Source organism: Salminus brasiliensis, chromosome 15 (genome assembly GCF_030463535.1).
Source record: "Salminus brasiliensis chromosome 15, fSalBra1.hap2, whole genome shotgun sequence".
Lineage (NCBI taxonomy): Eukaryota > Metazoa > Chordata > Actinopteri > Characiformes > Bryconidae > Salminus > Salminus brasiliensis.
This window is the reverse complement of record NC_132892.1, coordinates 9,603,792-9,626,454: the sequence shown is the minus strand read 5'-3', so window position 1 is coordinate 9,626,454 and position 22,663 is coordinate 9,603,792. Positions and strand designations below refer to the sequence as shown.

Below are 22,663 nucleotides of genomic sequence, written 5' to 3'. Positions count from 1 at the left end.
CACACACACACACATTATAGATAATCACTTGCCGTGATACTGAGCTTTGCGTGGCTACATTTTATTTGAGCTCGAAATCGCCCGAGAGGTTTAATCCGCCCGCGAACAAAACAGTGACAGCCTGTGGTCGCTGAGCGAGCGAGCGAGCGAGCTAACTAGCATAGCATCTCTCGCTAGCCTCGCTAACTTGGACATAATGGCAGAAGACACCCGACAGAGCAAGAAAGCAAACTTCTCCGCATTGGCAGAGCACAGCAACGGAGTAACGAAGAGCCCTGCGGCTGCTGCGGCAATGGCCTCGAAATCAGGAGCGTCGAAGAAACTGGTGATTAAAAACTTTAAAGGTGAGTTAGCTAGATAGCTAGCTAGCTAGCACTAGCCGTGTGGCTAACGTCGGCCAGGCTAACTGCTAACTGCTCCTCGCTCGCAAGTTTCTACCCGTGCCAAAAACGCTTCTTTCACCTCCAGCCCGTTGAAACGCTTATGTAAGCTCTGCTAACCTAGCTGAAAGTCATGGCCTGTGAAATAATGATATCCAGCCGAGTGTGGTGGACCTTCAGGTGAAGTGAGAGAAGTAGCTAGCTAGCTAACACATGAAGGCGCAGTAATGTTGGCTAGCGCTAGCCTGCTTAGCCGGCCAGTCTCTTTTTGTTTGTTTTGAAGTGAGAGGCTCTGGCCCAAAACAGACCTCTGCTAACAGGCACCTCCACCCTGGCACTGTTGTAGGGTGAAGCAGAACTCTGCACACTTGGTCTGTCTTCATGGTTAGGTTATTATCGTAACTATAGCCCCTAAAACTTTTTTTATTTATAGTTATACACTGGCTGAGGATTTCCATCTTTCATAAACCAATCCAGCTAGCTAAGCTACTCAAGCGGCTGAGTGGTAGGGGCGATGACACACAGCAGGATTTGTCTGGTAAGCCAGATAACTTAAGCTCAAGGTTGAGTCTGTCCAAAAGGAAAAGAGCTGAGAGTTGATTGTTCAATATTCCCAATTATCTTTACCTTTGTAAGGCTTTCTATCTGTCTAACTGAGAGCCCCTGCTGTGTGGTACAATATGTATAATTCCAGTTTCATATAAAAATCATGTCATGTGTTTGGCTGGTGTACAATTCTGCTGTGCTCTTAGTTAGGCCTGTTTCTCATATTTTTGCTCTTTTTGGCTGGTGTACAATTCTGCTGTGCTCTTAGTTAGGCCTGTTTCTCATATTTTTGCTCTTCCTGAAAGGCCTTAGGTGACATCCAAGCAAGAGGGGCTTCTATTGCTCTTAACAACAGTCCAGCCCAGTTGGTCCTCTGTGAAGACGCTGTTTAAAGAAACCCTTTAAAAACCTTCTACAAAAGGTGTTTAATAAGAGAGAAAAACCGTTTAAACATTCAGATGGTTTCTGTACTGAATCATCATCATCATCATCATCATCATCATCATTACTCAGACCCTGAGGAGTGTAGCATGGCATATTGACCTCAGTGGGCATTGAAAAAAGAGAGTCTGATGAAATCTTGTTACAGATCTGGCCTGAAACAGCACACACTCGCTCTGTGCATCCGTGTGGACTGATTCTCAAGGTTTTAGTTATGGTATTCCTGCTTTGTGTTTTGTGTCATTATAGAAATCGAAGTACCAGAACAACTTTCTTCATATTGAAAGTGCTTGACTTGTGTTTTACAGATAGACCCAAGCTAACAGAAACCTACACCGAGGACACGTGGCTGAAGCTGCGAGATGCCGTCGGCGCTATTCAGAACAGCACCTCCATCAAATACAACCTGGAGGAGCTTTATCAGGTAGGTTGATCATGTTATCAGCTGGCCATGACTAAGAGTCCTTGGGAAATGCAAGTGCAAGCCCATGTCCTCGACAGAGCACTGAAGGATTTGGTAGGTGGTGCATTAGATATTAGACTGCTGTTGTCTATTTTTTTGTTTGTTTTTATGGTAAAAAATATGCTGGTAACAATAATGCACTGTGATTTTGTCAGAAAAATCTGTAATACTGTGATACTCTAAACTTTGATTGGTGTAGAAAGTCATTCAATAGTATAAACTGAAACGCTGGTGGATGTTGTAATGCACACACTGCTATGCTGGATGTTCTACTGCGCCGGCTTGTGCAACTTCAGTTGGCACAGTTAAGCCAAGGATTCACAATCTCAATACCAAGGTTGGCAAACTGTGCATGCTTATGTGCTTTCTCTCATCTAGTTATGCTTGGCTTACTGTCTCCAGTATTGGTGTGTGACCAGTTACATTTGCCGTAGGGCTTGCTCTGCTCACATTGGTTATAGCGTCACTTGCTGTGCTCATACAGTTATGTAACTTTACTTGTCGGTGGTGTGTGCCAAGTGGTGCAGTCAAATAGTAAACAAGCAGAACATTCCTGCACACCATGACGCATTATTGAACATAATGGTGCCCTAGTCAAGGACAAGTTTGGATCAACCAAAAATGAAAATGGAGATTCATGTCTGTGGCCCTATTAAGCATGACATTCAAAATGCATAATTCATGTTTTTCTGTAACCTTTAATTGAAGTGCAGTGACATTTACCTGCCTCAGACTGGCTTCTGACATTTGAGCCTGTGTACAGCTGTTCAGGGGGCAGTGAAAATTTATATTAGCCAGTAATATCACAGCGTGTTTACCCTCCCATCACCCCATCTGTCATCCAGTGAAAACACCAGTCGTTACGTCAGTCCACAGCTGTACACAGGCTCAAATAGATACAGCTTAACTCCTGGAACAGCAGCCCTCTTCTTCTTTTCCATCTTCTCCATCTCCAGCTACCACACTGTTGTATCATTCTCCTACTGTTTGGGGCATTCCTAGTTATGCTAGTTCACATGAACAAGGGTTGGGTAAAGTAACATTAGAAATAAATGATATTATAGGTATATATTATAAATATAAAAAAGAAACTTTGATAAAGTGTAAGCAAGGTGCTTGCTCCTTGCTGCATAACCCAAGGAGTATTTGTGTACAATCCTGTGATATTACTTTACCAAATCAGGCCATGTGCTCCCCTCACTTCAGATGCTGTGTCTCTGAATCTCTCAGCTTGTCAACAAATGCACATTTATGACTGTCCGCAAGGGGGCGCTCAAGCACAATTTGTTTTCACTCCAGTAAGGCAGTGTGGAGCAAGTGAATTTTACTTCAATTCCTAGAGTCCCGCAGCAAAAATACCAGTCCTCTCATAATGCTGCTTTATTCATGATTGTGAGAATCTGCTGTGAGTGACGGTGTTTGTTCCCCCATGTCAGTGAGCATGTTGGTGTCACATTGGTGTCCATGAACCTGAGATCTGAGATATCTGATCTCACTGATGCACTGATTGATTGTGTGTTCTTATTTTCTCTCTCTTGTCTTTTTCTATCAGGCGGTGGAGAATCTTTGCTCTTACAAAGTCTCCCCCATGTTATACAAGCAGCTCCGCCAAGTGTGTGAAGATCACGTCCAGGCTCAAATCCACCAGTTTAGAGAATATCCTTTACTCTGTAAATGTGTGATGTGGGACTGGAGATCATTATCAGTGATGTTACTTGTTTTCCATGTCCCCTTAAGTTCGCTCCTCTACTAGGGGGCAACATTGAGCTTTGTTCACCCAACATCATATTAGGTATTCCACACATAACAACTTCGGAAGACCCTTTGTATGCTCTTAAAAATAGAGGTGCTACAAAGGGTTCTTTGTGCAGTGCTATAGATTAACCATTTATGGTTCCATAAAGATTCAGAAGAGATGTATGTGAGAAGAACCATTTAAAGGTTTAATGAAGTCCGCTCCTTTCCTTTTTTTTATTATTTTTTTATTTAATGAAACCAAAGGTTTTTTTTCCTGTGGCATTACTCATAGAACCATTTGTAGTACCTTTTTATTTTTAATAGTGTAGATGTTGTGATGTACAGATTGGATTCATGGTGAAGGTAAAGACCTTAACCTGCTCTCACAGACTCTCTGGACAGTCTGTCGTTCCTGAAGAGGATGAACAGATGCTGGCAGGATCACTGCAGACAAACAGTAAGAAAAGAACATGAGTGCTAGAACTGAGGGAGCCAAGTAGAGCTGCCTGGGTTACTTTACTTTACATTCATTGAACATAAATTTATTTTCTAAGCGTTAATTATTTGGCAGTTTGCAATGATGTATAATTTTAATCTCCCTCCTGGTCTTTCCTACACTTAATGTGAGATACTAGTTGAGTAATTCAATATTAAGAGAGGCCTCAAATTTTATAAGCTTAATATATAAGCTAAATGAATGTGAATTGGAGCCCGTATGGTCTACTTCGCTGATTGGCTTTCAGATTAAGTGAGAGAAACATTGGCCGGTCAGCAATCGCATGCTTGGATGGAAAGTTGGCTGATATCAGTATCAGTTTATTTGTTTGTTATTTTGAACTGAAAGGCATTTTCTTACATACCCCTACTACACACTGTTCTGATAGTTTGAAATGGGCTGGTTTCTTTTAAAATTAGTTCACTTATCATTGAAAGCTTCTGGTTGCTTTTGGTAGCTTTTGCTGTTATATAACCTGTATCTATCTGTTTCTCCAGATCATGATCAGAAGCATTTTCCTCTTTCTGGATCGCACATACGTTCTTCAGAACTCTCTGCTTCCCTCTATCTGGTGGGTAAACCAGGCAAAACCCTTTTTTTATTTTATTATTTTTATTATTTCACTAAGTGACCTTTTTGTAACCATAAGACCTTTGCTTGTAATCCTATAGGGACACTGGGCTGGAGCTGTTTAGGACACACATTGTGAGCGACAGCATGGTCCAGAGTCGCACAGTGGAGGGAATTTTGGAGCAAATCAAGCACGAGAGGAATGGCGAGACTGTGGATCGGAGTCTCCTGCGCAGCTTACTGGGCATGCTCTCAGACCTGCAGGTGATTGATGGTTGCCTGATAATGTAATTGTCATAAAGTTGCACACCAAGAAGTCTCTGGGATTTCAAACGTTTCTGTTGTCTGTATTTTTCATCTTCCAGTCATGTGATGTAAATGCGACTGGTAAACTTCAAGCTAGCTGTAACGGGATCAATTGCCAACAGTTGTTCTTATTATTGATGTTCTTGATGTCATCTGATATTTGTCTCAGCTCTACATTTGAGTACCAAACATGCTGGAATTGACTATTACATTTTGACTATGACCTCTTTAAATACTGTACTGTGTAAAACTCAGAGACCACCTTAATTTATGTCTTGTCAGTACTGCTAATAAATACAAGTTAGTCATTAACTTTTTAGTACATTTGATATGAAGATTATTTACTTGCATAAGAAAGGGTAAGATCTAAAGCAAAAATAAGGGGTGGAGTGAGTTTCCAAAACTGGATTTATTCATTAAAAAAAAAATGGAATTCAACAAATTATTAAAGGTGATGAGAAAATTAGACCCTTTAACAACTATACAAAGATTCTACTGCAGTTACTGCTGCTAAAGGCTCATCTTTTGTATTTCTTTTTTCTTTCTTGTTTAGGTGTATAAGGAGTCATTTGAACAAAGGTTTCTAGTGGAGACTGATCGCTTGTATGCCGCAGAAGGTCAACGACTGATGCTTGAGAGAGATGTAAGTACAACAAGCTTATTGTGTTGTTTTTGTTTGTTTGTTTTTGCCTGTAAAATGCTGCTGTATATTACATCATAGGATTCACATATACACATCACAGTTGTTAAGAGTTGTGCTTGTCTGTTTCACTTAGGTGCCTGAATTCCTGCATCATGTAGCACGCCGGCTAGAGGAGGAGAATGATCGCATTATCAGTTATCTAGATCAGAGCACTCAGTAAGTTCTGCCTCTGTATCTCACAGTGAAAATTCATAATGAGTTATAATAATTTAATAATAACTATTTTCTTTGTTTTCTCTAGAAAACCACTGATTTCTACTGTAGAAAAGCAACTTTTGGGTGAACATATGACGGCCATATTGCAGAAAGGTACGTGTGAAACATCATAGTGTGTATGCATGTGTTTGTGTGACAGCAGCGATGTTTATTTTGTGTGCGTCTGTGAGAGAGTGTGAGAAAATTCAGTGGTCTACAAAAATACTAAAATATGTTATTGAATGTTGAAAGCTGTTGTGTTTCGCTTGAACTATTGGCTCCCACGATTTCCAGTGGTACTGCTCTGTTCTGATATCTGGAAACAAGCTTTGTTTTTTAGACTGGCGTCCCTGTACTGCCAATAGAATAGGATTCTCTGGATGAGCCTGAACCTGTTGGCACCATGCCTAATGCCAGTCGTCTGTTAGAAGGATGCAAACTGCAGCTGTGTTCTCCGGAATAATAGTTCTTTATCCAGTACTTTTGGGATGAGATGGGCAGTTGGGAATGAAGTGGGGTGGTGATCATCCAACATTCTGACCTCACTAACACCCTTGAATACAGTCAAGCAAATGATCACAGCAGTGCTCTAGAATCTACTAGAAAGCTTTATCTTGATTTTGGAAAACCTTTCATCCCAGGTCGAGCATCACTGGTTTCTAACACTGTTGATATTAACTTCATGTGCTGTTTAGTGCAGTTATGCATCATGCTTTAATTTTTTTTATTTTAGATATATAAAATGTAGTGTTTAAAATTGAATATACAGTATTTTACAGGTTCTAGGTCCCATTTGACAATGCTGGAGTGTGTGTATGAGAGGGACAACATTTGTGTATGTGTGTGATTATATAAAGAAGACCCACTCTTCTGACCCTCAGGCCTTAGCACTCTGCTGGATGAGAATCGTGTGACTGAGTTGACTCTGCTGTACCAGCTGTTCAGTAAAGTGAAGGGAGGTCTGCCTGTATTGCTGCAGTTCTGGAGGGATTACATTAAGGTACACATATGCACACACAGCCTCCCACAGTGGCATTTAAATTGTTAGCTAATTGTTGAAACTAGTAGATAATTCTTGCTAATGGTCTCAATCCCATTTGCTGTGTGTACTAAAAATGAAAAAAGAGTTCATGTAAACTTTAAAAAATTGTCTCGATGTCTTACAACCAAGCGACCAGGAACTGACCTGGTTAAGGGCAAGACCACCGGTTTTTAAACTGTGAGTGTAAGGAGGACACACGAGCAGTGCCAACCAAATCATGTTGTAAACCAAGTTGGAACGTCTTCACCCCTTCTGTTGCCGCTTCTAAAGCACTTAGCAATGTGGCTTTTTTTTCCATAGGCATGAGCGACATGTAAAAAAAAAATATATATATATATATTATGTAAAATATATTATTATAATTATTAATATGAATATAAGATTTTGCTGGTTGCCAGAAGCTGTGTCATAAAAAATCTTGTTTCAGTAACCCACATAATACTGAAAGTATTGGTTATGTTTAGTTGTTTTCTTGAGCACCACAGGAAGCAGAGTCAGGAGATGAGAGGCAAGGAGAAGTTCTTTATTTGAAGTTCTGAAGAAACAGGTTTCTCTATCCAGTGTTTTATAGTCAGGTTCTGCCCTCCAGAAAGGAGAACCAGTGTGCATTCATTGTTTGTAGGACAGGACACCTTTTAGGTTCTGTGTAATTGGTGTCAGGATGTAAATGTCTGACTGTGAGAACATCCTCCAAAGACTACTGGCATTTTAGCCTCTATGAACCTTGTCATAGCTTGTTAGGTTTCACCTAGTGGTGATCACTACTGTCTACTGATCCAAGCTCAGTTTTCCAGTAATGCGTTGTAGTGTTAAGATCATCTTAAATAGTAGAAAGTAGTACAGGCTTGATCAGTTAAGTATCTGTATTGAGAGTTTTTTTAGCCCAGATATGCGATCGGCTGATAATTTTGCCCATCCTAAGAGTGTCAGGTTATGTGATCCATATTTTTATGCATTATGAATTGCCACAGGACCAGTTCAGGTAGTTCAGTTTCTTATTTAACCACTAGATGGCAATATGGACCTCACTTTCGGCTGCAGAACCCCATTACCCCGCTTCCAGACCCCCATTTTACCGGGTCTGAATTAAACTTTCATATTTGTGTTGTGTACCACCATGTCTTGTAGGGAAAACGGAGTAAACACCATTAACTGTAAGCACTGCACGATGATTACCAAGGTTGCCTGGAAAGGTTAATGTGGCATGCTGCCCCTCCCTTGATTGGTACTGTCCTCAGAAACACTGATCTGACCATCTCTAGTAGAAGTTGTTTCATGTCACTGTAGTCGTCCCTACCTGCTTCAAGAACACCACCGTTATCCCTGTGTATATGTACCTCTGCAACTGGGTCTGGGTTAAGATCTCTTAGTCAGGATTGGTAGCAGCATCTCCAGCACCACCATGCTGAGCACTGGTACCCCCCAGGGCTGTGTGCGTTGTCCCTTACTGTTCACTGTGCTGACTCATGACTGTACTGCAAAGTACAGCTCAAACCACATCAAGGTTGCTGATAACACAACCGTGGTGGGCCTCATCAGCAAGAATGACGAGTCAGCATACAGAGAGGCAGTGCAGCAGCTAATGGACTGGTGCAGAACCAACAACCTGTCTCTGAACGTGGATAAAACTAGATAGTTGTTGTCCTCAGGAGAATACAAGGTGACCACTCTTACTAGGGTGGAAATTGTTAGGAGCACCAAGTTCCTCTGTGTTTACATTGCAGAGAACTTCATCTGGTCCCTCAACACCAGCTCCATAGCCAAGAGAACGCCTCTCGTTCCTGAGGAGAGCGAAGAAAGCTCATCCAATCTTTACCATGTGCTATAGAGGGACTGTGGAGAGCATCCTGAGCAGCTGCATTAATGTCTGGTTTGGGGATTGCAATATGTCTGACTGCAAGACCCTACAGCAAATATCGAGGACCACTGACAAGGTCATTGAGGTCACTCTCCCCTTCATCATGTATATTTACACCACTCTGGGGAGTTTCCTGGCCATGGACCCAAAATGTTAATGATGTGTTCTCTCTAGGAGAGAAGTGGCTTCTTTGCTGCCCTTCTTGTCACCAAGCCATCCTCTAGCCTTCGCCTCACTGTGTGTGCAGATGCACTCACACCTGCCTTCTGCCATTCCTAAGCACTGGTGGCGCAGAGCTTGCGACTGCATAGTTGCATCCTCTTTAGGAGACGGTCCTGGCCCTTGTTTTTGACTTTCTTGGGCGCCCTAAAGCCTTCTTCACTGCAATTGAGCCTCTCTCCTTGAAGTTCTTGATGATTCAATAAATGAATGATCAGCTACCTTGTCCTTGTTATCACTTCCTCCTCAGCTAACGAGAAGATCACTGAAATGATGGTAGCAGGCCATTTTGTGGCAGGGCTGAAATGCAGTAGTTTTAGTGATTACGTTTATTTTCATGGCAAGGAATTACTTCGCAATTAATTGCAATTCATCTGATCGCTCTTCACAGTCGAGTTAATGCATATTGACACCATAAAAGTTGTGAACTTCATAAAATATTTGGTGGGTGGCCTGACAAACACTACCTAAGGCATAAGAAAGTTTGGGAACCCCTGGGCTAGATGGTAGCCATAGCTGCAGTCTCTATGTATACCAGTAAAATGTTTGAACCAGGCATATTGTTTTTCGAAGGAAGTGGCTTGTTGGTTATTTTTATCTGATAGATGATGCATAGGAGGCTGATAAATTACCTGACCTCAGATGGGCTATAGTTATTATTATTTAGCAAACTAGCACATCTGTTTATTGCAAAAGACCGCTCTTGCTGATTATGTTTCATGGTAATTTGTCAGCTCAACTATCATTTTACTTGTCCAGTATGGTTGGGAGGTCCAGTTCTAGCTGACTTCTGGCCAGTTTGTATCTTGTCCAAACAGTGTTGTCTTTCTCCTGCAGAGTTTTGGGGGCGAGATTGTGGGCTCTCCAGAGAAAGATAAGGACATGGTGCAGGAGCTGCTGGATTTTAAGGACAAAATGGACAACGTGGCCCAACGCTGCTTCCAGAGGAATGAAAGTTTCATCAATGCCATGAAGGAGGCCTTCGAGAGCTTCATTAACAAAAGACCCAACAAACCAGCAGAGCTAATTGGTAAGAGGGAGATTTTTTTATATATACAAATAGTGTGTGTGTGTGTGTATGTATGTGTGTGTGTGTGTGTGTGTATATATATATATATATATATATATATATATATATATATATATATATATATATAATACAAATAACCATGCCCATCATGTAATAGCACTTTACCCTTCTGCCCACACTCCCTTTTTTCCTCCCTGGTTTTCTTTCTCTCCTGGGCTCCTCTTGATATTTGGTCACTATATTATTCCATCTCTTTAGAATTAGCATCAGCAGCATGTCTTTCATGCAGTTATTTTTCTAGAACCTGACCAATATATTGATTACCCAGTACTACCTGGCGATGTTGACAACCGGCAGTTCTGTCAGTATTGACATAATTGTCTGATACTAATATTAGGTTAAAAATTACAAGCACCGCACTCTTAAAATAAAATTATTATTAATTTTTAAGAATTTGGGAATTTCCTTCTCAAATGTTTGTAAACGTGCCTAAACGCATCTCTGTGTTAATATTTCTTGCTCATGGGCTCCCCTATAGTCGGAAAGTAAAATACTTGTAAGCCACTTCTTAAGGAGCCCATTTTACACATGCTGTTCTGGACAAGCTGAGAACCATCACTGAAAGTGAAAGAAGCACATGGATGGTACAATAATTACAGGAGAGTTTCTAGGTGCAGTTAGCATTGCACTAAGCCTGGAGTAGCAATGATTGAGAGGTTGAGAGTTTAAATTACTGCAGTGAGTGTTTGTAACTATAGTACGAACACTAATAGTGAGTGTAGACACACATTTATTGGACAAAGTTGTCAGCAGTTAATTTAAGTAAAGGTGTTTGCAAGGTCTGTGTTCACATGGCAGGACCAGGCCATGCATCATGTGATCCTTTAAATTTGCTTTTACAGTTGGTTCCTGCACCCATTAAAAGTTCCAGTCTTCCTTTATCGTTTTATACACAGTGTTTCTTTCTAGTGATCTGATCTGTATGTTTCCTGCAGCCAAATATGTGGATTCAAAACTACGCGCTGGCAACAAAGAGGCCACAGAGGAAGAGCTGGAGAGGATTCTTGACAAGATTATGATCATCTTCCGCTTTATCCATGGTAGTGTGTGTGCATGGCTCTGTGTGTGTGTATTTCTGAAATTGTACACTTTTTTTGATACTTATGATTGACCTTTTTTAATATAAGCAGAACACTGGAATCTATATATATGACAACATTCAACCACAATTTTGGAAGCTGTACATGAAAAACACATTTTAGATGTGTGCAAAAATAATGGCTGCCACCAGAATGGATCTCTACTCCCTCATTAGTATTGTACTGTATAGGGAGTGGCTGATTTAGTTTTTGATTTAGTTTCGCTAAAAACATAAATGAATCATTAATGATACATGTGAATGGTTGTGTTTAAAGCTCTGTATACACACAAACTGAATTCTGAACCAGTAAAAGCACCGAGCTGCTCATGGAATAATCTTTGACCGTTATGTTGCTACATGGGAATATCTGAAATTCACAAAGTGTGGCTGCTTTTTCACTTGTTTAAATGTCTGTTGCTTAGTACCGTAGAGACTTGCAATGCATTCTGGTCTACATATAGTTTTTTTTTTTTTTTTTTTTTTTTTTTTTTTTTTAAGCATATTAATCTACACGTTTTGAAGGGCAGAAAAAAGTTTTACAACACAGTATGAAGTACTATTTCCAATCTTATTAAATAAACACTAGTGTATAGAAATTTGACCATGTGGTAAGATACCCTAAATATTACCAAAGTTAATTTTCTTATGTTTCTGTGTTTTTAAACAGGTAAAGATGTGTTTGAAGCTTTCTACAAGAAGGATTTAGCTAAGCGCTTGCTGGTGGGCAAAAGCGCCTCAGTCGATGCAGAGAAATCCATGCTGTCCAAACTCAAGCACGGTAAGCCTGTCCTTCAATGTTTTCACCCTGGTGCTTTTGGAGGGAAAGTAAGAAGGAAATACTTTTGACCAAAGCCACAGTGGGTTGTAGCTGCTTGATTGGAACTGTGGAAACCCCACCAGTTGATTTCCCAACCGTAGGGCATAAGGCTGCCTGAAGTCACATGATGACTCAAGCAGGAAGTGAGTAAGTCAGCTGTGGTTTAACACCAGGACTGACCCTGTTTGTAGCGCTGTGTAGCAGTGATCTGATAGCACACAGCTTTAAAGTCACATGTTTAATGAATAAAAAAGAATGAGTGCACACTGTCTGGCTAACTGACAAAGCATTCCTCTTTGTCTGCCAAGACCCCATAGTCAAGAACTGTTCAAAGAGCAGTACAACAGGCAATTATAAACTTTTCACACAACCTCATTGCTTCTTTTATGACCTACAGCATAATTTTTCAATTGTGATAATGCTGACTGACCATAATGAAGCTCAGTTCTATAGCAGTTGAGTTGTGCACGTGGTGTGTGTGAATGTTAGCTCAAAACAAACACTTACTAGACTGACTTGTGTGTGTTCCAAATAGGCATCTCTTGGCCATTTACTTTTTATGATCTAATATGAGCTAGTTATACTCTTTATTTCTGCCCTAGCCATCATGGCCACGACGACTTGAAGAACACCATGCATTGACTAGCTATAGCTATATACAGCTAGATAGGCGGCTGCAAATGTATATGTATATCTGGTTCTGATTCATTACAGTGACCATTTTGTAATAATTGTTAGTTCATGCCTAGAGTTACCTCAATAGGGCAAGTCAACCGGCTGGTTGCACTTCAAGAATGGGGTCATCTAAGAAAGAAAAAAGCAAAAAAGAAAAGTTGATGAATGAGGATGCAGGAACATCATTTTACCAATATATATTTTTGCACATGTATTTTTTTAGAGTGATCTGCAGTGAAGGAGACCAAGATCTCCAGATTAGATAATAATCACCTTGTGCAGTCACATCCTCCCTATCTGCGAACACTAAAGCTTATAAGAACTACATGCTCAAATTACAGTCTAGATGGAGACGTTCTGCCATCGGCAGAAGCTCTAGTGTAAGCCAGAGTAATGGAGCATGGTATATGACTCAGTTAATTGCATACCCTCAGACACCTCTAAAAAGCTGATATGACGTGTGGTTGTGGTCTCTTGTAGAGTGTGGTGCTGCCTTCACCAGCAAGCTCGAGGGCATGTTCAAAGATATGGAGCTGTCCAAAGACATTATGATCCAGTTTAAACAGGTACCCACTCTTTAATCCCACCTCTAAAAACCTTCATGCAAGTGTGTGTTTGGATGTAAATAGAGCTTTGTGTTTTCCCCTTAAACATTGCTTTGGACTTTTGCCTCAGTTAGCTGCGTAGGTTTTGTTTTCTCTTGGTTTAGATCTTGATAGAAGATACAGAACTTGTCAAACTGTTTTCTAATGGTTTTACACACTTCTTTTTATTTTTTTATTTTTTTTATTTTTTTTTAAGAGACAAGGGTCTTGTTCTGAATCGAGACTTTCACAGAAATTAGTAAGGCGTTGCATCTGCATGTGGTTAAAAAAAAAAAAAGCTGTGGTATTCTCAGGAGTTTAGAACCCTGCTTATAAGCAGAGAACACTGGCCTAACACATGGCTCCTGTGAGTGAAGTCATTGTTTCTGTTTCTTGTCATTTTCAGTACATGCAGAACCAGAGTGAACCCAGCAACATAGAGCTGACTGTCAACATCCTCACCATGGGTTATTGGCCCACCTACACCCCAATGGAGGTCCATCTGCCCTCTGAGGTTGGTGTGTCTGTGTGAAAGTGAGAGAGAAAATAAAGCGGTCCTGTCAGCTTTTTGTCAGCATCCAATCATTTTTTTTGTTTTTTTTAAATAAGTAGGTACAGTTCAGATATTTGTGATCAAGCTAAAATAACTATATTATCAACACATGTTTATCAGCCTGCCTAATCTTCAGGAGGCGCCCCTTGTGCCACTAAAACAGCTCTAGCATGGGCTCCACAAGATCTTTTGAAGGTGTGCTGTGGTATCTAGCACCAAGACGTTAGCTGCAGATCCTTTAAGTCCTGTAAGTTGTGAGGTGGGGCTTCCATGGATCGTATCAATGATCTATAGATGCCCATGACCCTGTCGCTGGTTCACTGGTGGTCATTTTTGGACAACTTTTGGTAGGTACTGACTACTGCATACCAGGAACTCACCATAAGACCTGTCCGACATTTTGAAGATGCTCTGACCCAGTCGACTACATCACAATTTGGCCCTGAGTGGCTTAGATTCTTATGTTTGCCCTCCTTCCTGCTTCTGACACACCAACTTTAACTTCAGCATTTACTTGCAACCTATATGTACACCTTAATGGGTGCCACTGTTATGAGATTATCATTGTTAATGGGGTTAAATTTCAGTTTGTTCTGTTTAAGTATTACAGTCATTGTGCCACATGCGACTTTGTGCCTTTGATTTATCAGATGGTGAAGCTTCAGGAGGTGTTCAAGATGTTCTATCTGGGGAAGCACAGTGGACGAAAGCTTCAGTGGCAGCCAACCCTGGGTCATGCAGTACTTAAGGCGGAGTTTAAGGAGGTCAGTCTTCTTGAGTGATGGTTGCACCATTTTTCCCAATTCTCTGTTTAAGCCACATAAGCAAGTCTATTTGAGATTGCATGATACTAAACACTAAAACTGCAACACAATCTTTGTATCAAACTGTGTTGATTTCACATAGTGCTGATTTGCTGGTTTAGAAGCTTTTTTATTACTTGTACGACACATTAACCTCCTAAATCCGATGTAAAACGAAGCAGAAGCAGACTTCTGTAAAGAGACACTTTATGTCCAAGTGTTTGTGGACACCCCATCTAATGAATGCATTCGGCTATTTTAAGTTGCACTCATTGCTCACGCACAGCTTGTCCTTGTTGAGAAGTATTGCCAATAGAATAGTAGAAAAGACTAGATGAATATGAACCTGTTGGTGCCTAAAGGGGGCACAGCATTGAGCTGTGTGTGTGTGTGTTAATTACCCCTTTTCCTGTCTGTCTCTTTGTGTAGGGTAAGAAGGAGGTGCAGGTATCGCTTTTCCAGACCCTTGTTTTACTTATGTTCAATGAGGGGGAGGAGTTTACGCTGGAGGAGATCCAGACAGCTACAGGAATAGGTATAAATGCTTGTTTTGCTTAAATTTTCCTTTTTGTGATTCATAATACAACAAATGCAGACTGTTTACAGATGTTTTAGATGAAATTGGTGCCTAAATTCAGATGGCACAAGCACTGTATGAAAATGTAGACATAAATAGATCAAATCGTTGATACATACAGTGTCCGTGAGATGTTTATATAGCAAGAGAGGATGAGAGAAATCAGTATCCATAACAGTAATAATTAACCATTTTCGTCTCTGACCCTCTCCGAATGTTGGTGATCCGATGTGTGTCCTGGGTGTGTTAACACCTGGCTTTTCATCTGATCAGGTGAATTTCCGAAGGTTATCTGATCACCTAAAAGGTGTAAACGGGTGTAAACATTTTGAATGTTAATATTGTCCCTTCTCCAGACTCTTTTGTTCATGAGCTGTTTGAATGTGTTTCTTTGTAATGTTGCTCCTTAAACTGAATAGGAACTGATACTTTGTTTTTTTGTCTTCACAGAGGAGGGTGAGCTAAGACGCACGCTACAGTCGCTGGCCTGTGGGAAAGCACGCGTGCTTAATAAAAACCCCAGAGGGAAAGACGTGGAGGACGGCGATCGCTTCAACTTCAACAATGACTTCAAACATAAGTTGTTCCGCATCAAAATCAACCAGATTCAGATGAAAGAGACGGTAGGTCATTCACAGACCTTATGTCAATTTCTGAACCCATACTCTTTCATGGTCACTCCATATACGTTCTTGCCGTTTGCCTCCCCCTTGCTCTCTGTTTGTTTGCGCATGTGTTTATAGTCCACAACTTTGCCTTTGTCTCTGTCACCATCTTCTGCAGTTTATTTTTAGTGATAACAAACTTAGTGGCTAAAGAAAAAACATCCTCTTAAACACATTTCTTTTTTATTTTTAGGATGACTAATTTTGAGCTTTTAATGTAGTTTGTTGCATTAATAATTATAACTAACTGGCATTTCTTTTCATAAGAATGAACATTTCTGCCTGTTTCCATTAACTTAACCTATTGAATAAAAAACAGGTTGTGGCATTTTTCTTTGGTAAATTTGCAAAACTGAAGAATCAGCTGACAAAAGCCATGAAAACAACGCCAGACTCCACACTTTTTTTTATACCACATTGTTGTGATGTCAGCACTCAAAACTTCCAAGTGTTTAAACCACTGTTTGACCAAATGGATTTTTGTTAGGGCTTAGCCTTTTGATAGTAATTGACAGTATCGTTACCATTATAATTTGCATCACAATTTGGCACAATAAGCTTTACTAAGCCATCCACTAAGCATCCATGTTTCATTACCTAAAGCAATCATGATTAGTGCTGCTAAACTAGATATAGTATGTACAACATTTGAAATATTGATTAAAGATTTTTTAAAGGTGCTGCCAATTTTTAACGGTCTAAATGTTTTAAAATACATTATTAAAATTACAGTAAAAATCATGATGTCCCCAACCTTTTTTGACATATGTTTTCTGTTATTCTTAAGTATTGTATTTTTTTTTCCCAGGTGGAGGAGCAGGTGAGCACAACCGAGCGAGTGTTCCAAGACAGGCAGTATCAGATAGACGCTGCAGTAGTGAGGATCATGAAGATGAGGAAGACCCTCAGCCACAACCTGCTGGTATCAGAACTATACAACCAGCTCAAGTTCCCTGTCAAGGTACAGTTCTCACTGCTTTACAAAGGATCATGCACACAAGTGATTATGCCATGGTCTGCCATTGTCAGGGGTGTATGACATGGTTTAGGCCTCTCAAACTTCAATACTGTCATTTCTCATAAGTGCATAACTTGTGTATATGCTTTGTTATAGAATAAAGTATTACTTGGTCTTTAAGGCATAGCTCAACCAAATAAGCTGGTGTGGCTAATGATAATTTGAAACTATCGTAAATAGCTGCCAGATAGCCACCAGTTATTATGGGCAACATCATCATGCTAATTGGTGGCTATAATGTGTGTGTCTGTCGAGACAGGGTTTTACGAGATTTTAGGAATTATACAATAATAGAGATTTGATAATACATGTCTCCGGGTTTAGTGAGGTAGGTTTGATTTTTGCTATTCCATATGATAATTATACTGTGTTTTAAACCACATTGAATTGTTAATGTGTTTTTAGTGGGTTTGAGGTGTCATCCAGTGTGTTTTATGGAGATGAGATTGGTCACAGTCTAGATCCAGTGTTTTTTAGCAAGGTTTGTCTACCTCCAATTCAAAATCATTACATTTAGTGAACTTTTAGAGGTTTCCAGAGAAAGACTTTGATGAGGTTGATATAAAAAAAGTGTGTAGGACTGGAGAGTTTGATTCTTTGCCTGGGCAAAAACACCAAGCTATAGCAATAACACTCCTAACACTACACCCTCCTACCTCTGTGACACTAACTTGTAATTCACTCTGGGTAATGCCAGATGCCATAAATGAGAACCTTGGAAGAGACTTGTGGGGCCATATTGGTATAAGAGATTTTAAATATTGACCTTTTATTTATATATGTAGTAAATTCCACTTTTTTTTTTTAGAAAACATTTGACATTTAAAAAATAACAGATACATTACAGACGTGCATTTCAGGGTCAGCATTAATCTAATGCTATCCTTATAATCGAATGTATTCAGATATTTTTGAAAACATAGGTTTTCCTCTGGTAGCATTTCTATCTCAATCCACACAACAACTCAGAATGGCCCTAAAACACTCAAATAAGCAATAGACCAAACACAGCGTTTAACTGAAACACATTTTCTAGCAAGAACAACTATGTTCAACTCCATCTCGCAAACAGACTCTACCAGAAAAAAGCTTTAAAATCTACCATAGATGCCACTGTCTCTGAATTGGGAAGTGGAGTCGGTGTCACAGTGTAATGAAAAGGTAAAGCTAGTCCAATGAAAACCCAATAACCCATTTGTTTACATATCTGAATACATGTGGACAAAGCCTTCGTACCATTCAGAGTCAGACTGAATTGTATTTAGTGTAAATGTAAACATTTTTGTTGGCATCAAAATTGACTGACCAACACCCTTTTTGGAGTTAAAGGGTCTGTATATATTACAGGCATGCCTTTCCAGGTTCAGAGAACGACGGCTCGATGTCTTCAGCGCACTTTGCTTCACATCAGCTTTGCAACACCAATGTTTACTCATGTACCCTCTTTCTTACCCACACAACCCTCACGCTTTTGTCTCACTTCCTCCCATCAGCCTGGAGACCTGAAGAAGCGCATCGAGTCCCTCATCGACCGAGACTACATGGAGCGGGACAAGGAGAGCCCCAACCAGTATCACTATGTGGCTTGAGGTCTGATCAGAAGACGCTGGATCAACCCGTTGGTCTGGACACCGGGTCCCTGCTTTCTCTCCCCACTGCACGCAAACAGGGCTGACTGGCCTGAGGACAGCTTATAGACCCACCCTTCAATGACCCCCGAAAACCCGCAGTACTTACTGAAGGATAAACAGGGTTGACACTGGGGAGTGTTCTGGACTTCGGAGGGGTGGGGTTAAGGGGTGAACAGTTAGGAGGAACGCGAGAGGTGAACGCTCAGCCGATGATTTCCACAAACAAGCACTTTTCTTCCTCTCTATCACTGTTTTTGTTTTTTTCCCTTTTTGTTTGATTTTTGGTTCTGATGATTTTGAAGTCTATTCTATCTCCTTATCTCTGTCTCGCAGTCTTTAACTCGCTCCATTTTCTTTTTTTTGGTTTGACTGCTGATTTGTCTATAGAAAACAGCTTCTAGAAGACAAGACTTTGTTAGTTTGGTTGTGCAGACGCAGTAACGTATGGCAGCAGATCCTGTGGGCTTTATGGTTTCAGACCATTGTCACTCAGGCTAAGGGGGGTGGGGAGCATTTTACACATTAACACACAAACACACACACACACACACACACACACACATCATCAATTACCTACTGCTCTTTAGGCTTCACACACTGAAAAGATGTATAAAAAAAAAGATAAAAAGAAAGATGTATGATTCTTTGTTATGGCTGAACAAAGCACTTTTTTGTGTGTTTGTGTTACGAGTGTTTGCGTGTGTGTGTGTGTAACTGCGTGTTCATTACCTATCACCCCAACCTAATTTCAGTACTTCACCACAAAACATTTCTGGCATGTGAAACTTTTGTAGACCAGGAGATTCTATTCTTTGTAAGTCCAGAAAGATATCAAAAGAATTAAATCATATTTAATTAGAAAGTCATGAGTCTAGAGGCATATTTTATGTCCTTTTGTGGTTAACCCCCCCCCCTTTTTTTTTCTTTCTTCTTTTTATAAAGCTGCCACAGCTTCAAGGTAAACGTCACCACAAGCCACATCAGACACCTACTTTGACCACGTTTTCTGGTCAGACTAATACCTGCTTAGCTTTTCGAGGCACCTGAACGGAGAATGCCAGTACTTTAACGTTCAATCGTGGCTGATTCCTTCCCTCCATTCAGAATGTGACCGGTCCTGCAGTCTAGGACTCCAGGCGCATACCACAGCTGAGGCTCGAATCTGGATCCTAACTGGTAGAATACAGTAAGCAATGCTTTCATCACCCAGACCTTCAGGGAAATGTGAAAGTGAATGCCGGCATGTCACCATCTCGTAACTCGGCATGTCAACATCGCGTGTGTTCTCCTTCCAAACCGTGACATATTTCTAAGTGATGCACAGTATTAGAGAGAGGAAAGGGAGCTATGGGTTTTTGCTCAGTGATGGATGGAGTAGTGAAGAGGGAGGTAAACTGTGAAATTGGGTAATATTTTTATCCTGCATGTTGGTGCATGGTGACATAATCAAACATCAAAAAACACAAACGTCATTACATTACAACTGGAAATCAAGAATTTTGTGGTTGAAATGTATGATAAATTTAGGCTTAAGATGGCCAGGGACAAAACCTTAAGATTTTTCTTTATTTAAATTTAGCAACATTTCTTTAAATATTTTTTATTCATTAAAATGATACAATTGTGTAACAATTTAAACATTTGCATTGTTATGTGGGCTTTGTTATTATCAGTATTACATCTATCATTAATAATGTTATTTATAACCATTCATTCTTTATCTGTCACTGAAGTGTGGCCGTCTTTTTAACATTGGTGTTGAGCTCTGTTAAGCAAAGCACACTAAGCATTAAGCCACAGTGCCATGAGATTAGCTTAAGCAAACGTGAAACAGCCAGCTGCCTTAGTAAGCGACAGTAAATTGTCAAATTTCATTTTAGTTTGACTCCAGAGCGGTTTCACTCTGCAGCGACACCTGCACCCCAGCCTAAAGTATTTTGGAAAGGGTTCCTGTGGACTGATTAAAAGTTAAAATATGTTCCTCTTTGGCCCCAATGAACAAATGTGAAAAAAGAGAGGAAAAAAAAAACATGACCTAACCAACTGTTAAGCACAGGAAGGGCTTGACCATGTTTTGCCTTGTGTTGCAGCCAGTGGCACTGGAAATAATTCAGAGGGGTGGATTCTGGAAGCAAACAGGTACTTAAAAAAAAAAAAGCTGAAAATGAAATGAGGATGGCTTCTTCAGCAGGTCAATGATCCTAAACATACCTTAATGGACTCGAGTTGAATATTTTGCCATCGCTAAAACATGATAAAACAGCCCCCCTAAACATCTCAAATGTATGCTGGGGAAAAAAGGTCATGAAAAGAACACCTGCCCAACTGTTAAGCACAGGAAGGGCATGACCATGCATGGGCTTTGTGCTGCAGCCAGTGGCACTGGAAATATTTTATATATATATATATATATATATATATATATATATATATATATATATATATATATATATATATATATATATATATATATAAACATGGCAAATGAAGATGAAATGAGGATGGCTTCTTAAGCAGGCTAATGATCCTAAACATACCTTAATGGACTCCATCAATGTAGCTACAAAAAGGGGGTCAGATATCTGATCTGGTATCACCCACCCCTCCGCTAAGCTGCAGGCCTGTCATAACGTCCCTTCAACCAAGACAGACCGGCTCTGTGCCTCTTGGCCGTGGTAGAGCAGGCTGTTGTTTTGCCCAGCCTAATTGAATTTCCTCCGCTGCATTAGCGAGTAATTCCTTGAGGAAACAGACCATCGCCAGCCAGAGAGCGGGAGGGAGGGAAAGAGGGAGCAAGGAGGCGGGCTGGAGGTCTCTCACAGAACTGTGAAGTGGGTGGCCCCGTCGTTTCTGCCTTTTAACACTTGCACCCCAATTGCGCTGCACTTATCGCACTTATCACGGCGGACAGCCTGAGCCCATACCTGCTGAAGTAGTACTGAGACCAGAGTGAGCACAGTGAGCAGGAGGGCAGGGAGTCAAACCGCCGTCAAAGGGTTTGTGCAGGTCGGTGTTATGACACCCAGCAGAAGTAGACAAGTTACTGGATTCAAGCCCAGGTTAAGTCATCAGTAGGGGTGTTTGCTGTCACCTGTGTAGTAACTCCTGTTACTCAGATTAACTCACATTTCACTCAGTGTGTGCATTAAAATCAGAATTTTAAAAAAGAAGAGGGAAAATACCACTGGCTTTTAGTCCAAATTGCTGTTTGTGCTTGATTTCTGGGTGTATTTCTAAATGCAGAATGTACCGCTTACTTACAGCTTCTGCCTGTGGTCCTAACATGACCTCGGATGTATAAACATACGGGCAACTGTGCTTTTTGGCCTATTTTGGCTTCAGTTTGCTAACATTTTTACACACTATATGGAGAAAAAAAGTATTGGGACACTTGCTCATTGATTGTTTCTCTCAACTGTCCAGAGAACACAGTCTCACTGCCCCACTGCTTAATGCTGGGGGGCTTTATACCCCTCTAGCCCACACCTGGCATTAGGCAGAATGGTACCCATAGGTTCATGCTTATCAGCTCTGGGGGTTCCTATTCTATTGGCAGTACTTCTCTACAGGGACTAGATCATCTGTCAGCAAGGGGTGCAACCTAAAAGTAGCTGAGTTCTATTAATTCAGTAAGAAAGAGGGACCACAGACATTTGGACATACAGTGTACTTTTAGTAGTTCGATTAGGTAGGCGATTTACATATACAATATTATACATCATAAAACAATTATTATGGCTTATTACATTTAAATTGTGCCTGTATGAATGAGTATTTTCAGGTTCCACCCACTTCCATTTCTGATATGCGGATGCTGGGTCTACTAAGAAGCTTTTACTCCATACCTCTACAAACCTCTATTTTTATTAGTTCACTGAATGAGCTGGACTGTTACAGCATGGTACCAGCTCGGCTGATCTACCCTGCTCCGTGACCCCTGCTGACAGTCACACTTTACAAATATGACCTGGTGACCTCAGGATTGCATGACTGCTTTGGCATGTGCTTCCAAAAATCAGCTGAATTTAAAGGATGTGACACCAGACTGGTGCTCAGCTGACTGCTACTAGTGTGGGGCATGATAGAGGTGTCCGGGTGGTGTGGTCGTCGTGCAGAACTTGTGATGTTTACTGTACGTGCTAATCCGATGTCAGTCCTGGTGTAGTCCAACTGTAGTGGAACACGGGAGAGTGCCGTGAAGGTGGGCTGCAGA

At 40.6% G+C, this 22,663-nt stretch overlaps 1 protein-coding gene across 1 annotated transcript in view; it reads left to right on the top strand.

Moving 5' to 3' along the window:
* Nucleotides 1-19,312, top strand: part of cul4a (cullin 4A) — a 19,651-nt gene extending 339 nt beyond the window's left edge. The window contains exons 1-20 of the mRNA XM_072656824.1: nucleotides 1-344; nucleotides 1,676-1,791; nucleotides 3,383-3,487; nucleotides 3,956-4,024; nucleotides 4,561-4,634; nucleotides 4,735-4,897; nucleotides 5,493-5,582; nucleotides 5,716-5,798; nucleotides 5,884-5,951; nucleotides 6,719-6,837; nucleotides 9,794-9,986; nucleotides 10,982-11,086; nucleotides 11,795-11,905; nucleotides 13,100-13,185; nucleotides 13,610-13,717; nucleotides 14,407-14,520; nucleotides 14,989-15,094; nucleotides 15,587-15,759; nucleotides 16,610-16,762; nucleotides 18,313-19,312. The exon at nucleotides 1-344 is cut by the window's left edge and continues 339 nt beyond it. Of these exons, the coding sequence (XP_072512925.1) occupies nucleotides 197-344; nucleotides 1,676-1,791; nucleotides 3,383-3,487; nucleotides 3,956-4,024; nucleotides 4,561-4,634; nucleotides 4,735-4,897; nucleotides 5,493-5,582; nucleotides 5,716-5,798; nucleotides 5,884-5,951; nucleotides 6,719-6,837; nucleotides 9,794-9,986; nucleotides 10,982-11,086; nucleotides 11,795-11,905; nucleotides 13,100-13,185; nucleotides 13,610-13,717; nucleotides 14,407-14,520; nucleotides 14,989-15,094; nucleotides 15,587-15,759; nucleotides 16,610-16,762; nucleotides 18,313-18,408 (2,280 nt within the window). The 5' untranslated portion in view covers nucleotides 1-196 and the 3' untranslated portion in view covers nucleotides 18,409-19,312. The remainder of the gene's footprint in view (nucleotides 345-1,675; nucleotides 1,792-3,382; nucleotides 3,488-3,955; nucleotides 4,025-4,560; nucleotides 4,635-4,734; nucleotides 4,898-5,492; nucleotides 5,583-5,715; nucleotides 5,799-5,883; nucleotides 5,952-6,718; nucleotides 6,838-9,793; nucleotides 9,987-10,981; nucleotides 11,087-11,794; nucleotides 11,906-13,099; nucleotides 13,186-13,609; nucleotides 13,718-14,406; nucleotides 14,521-14,988; nucleotides 15,095-15,586; nucleotides 15,760-16,609; nucleotides 16,763-18,312) is intronic.
* The last annotated feature ends 3,351 nt before the right edge of the window (nucleotides 19,313-22,663 follow it).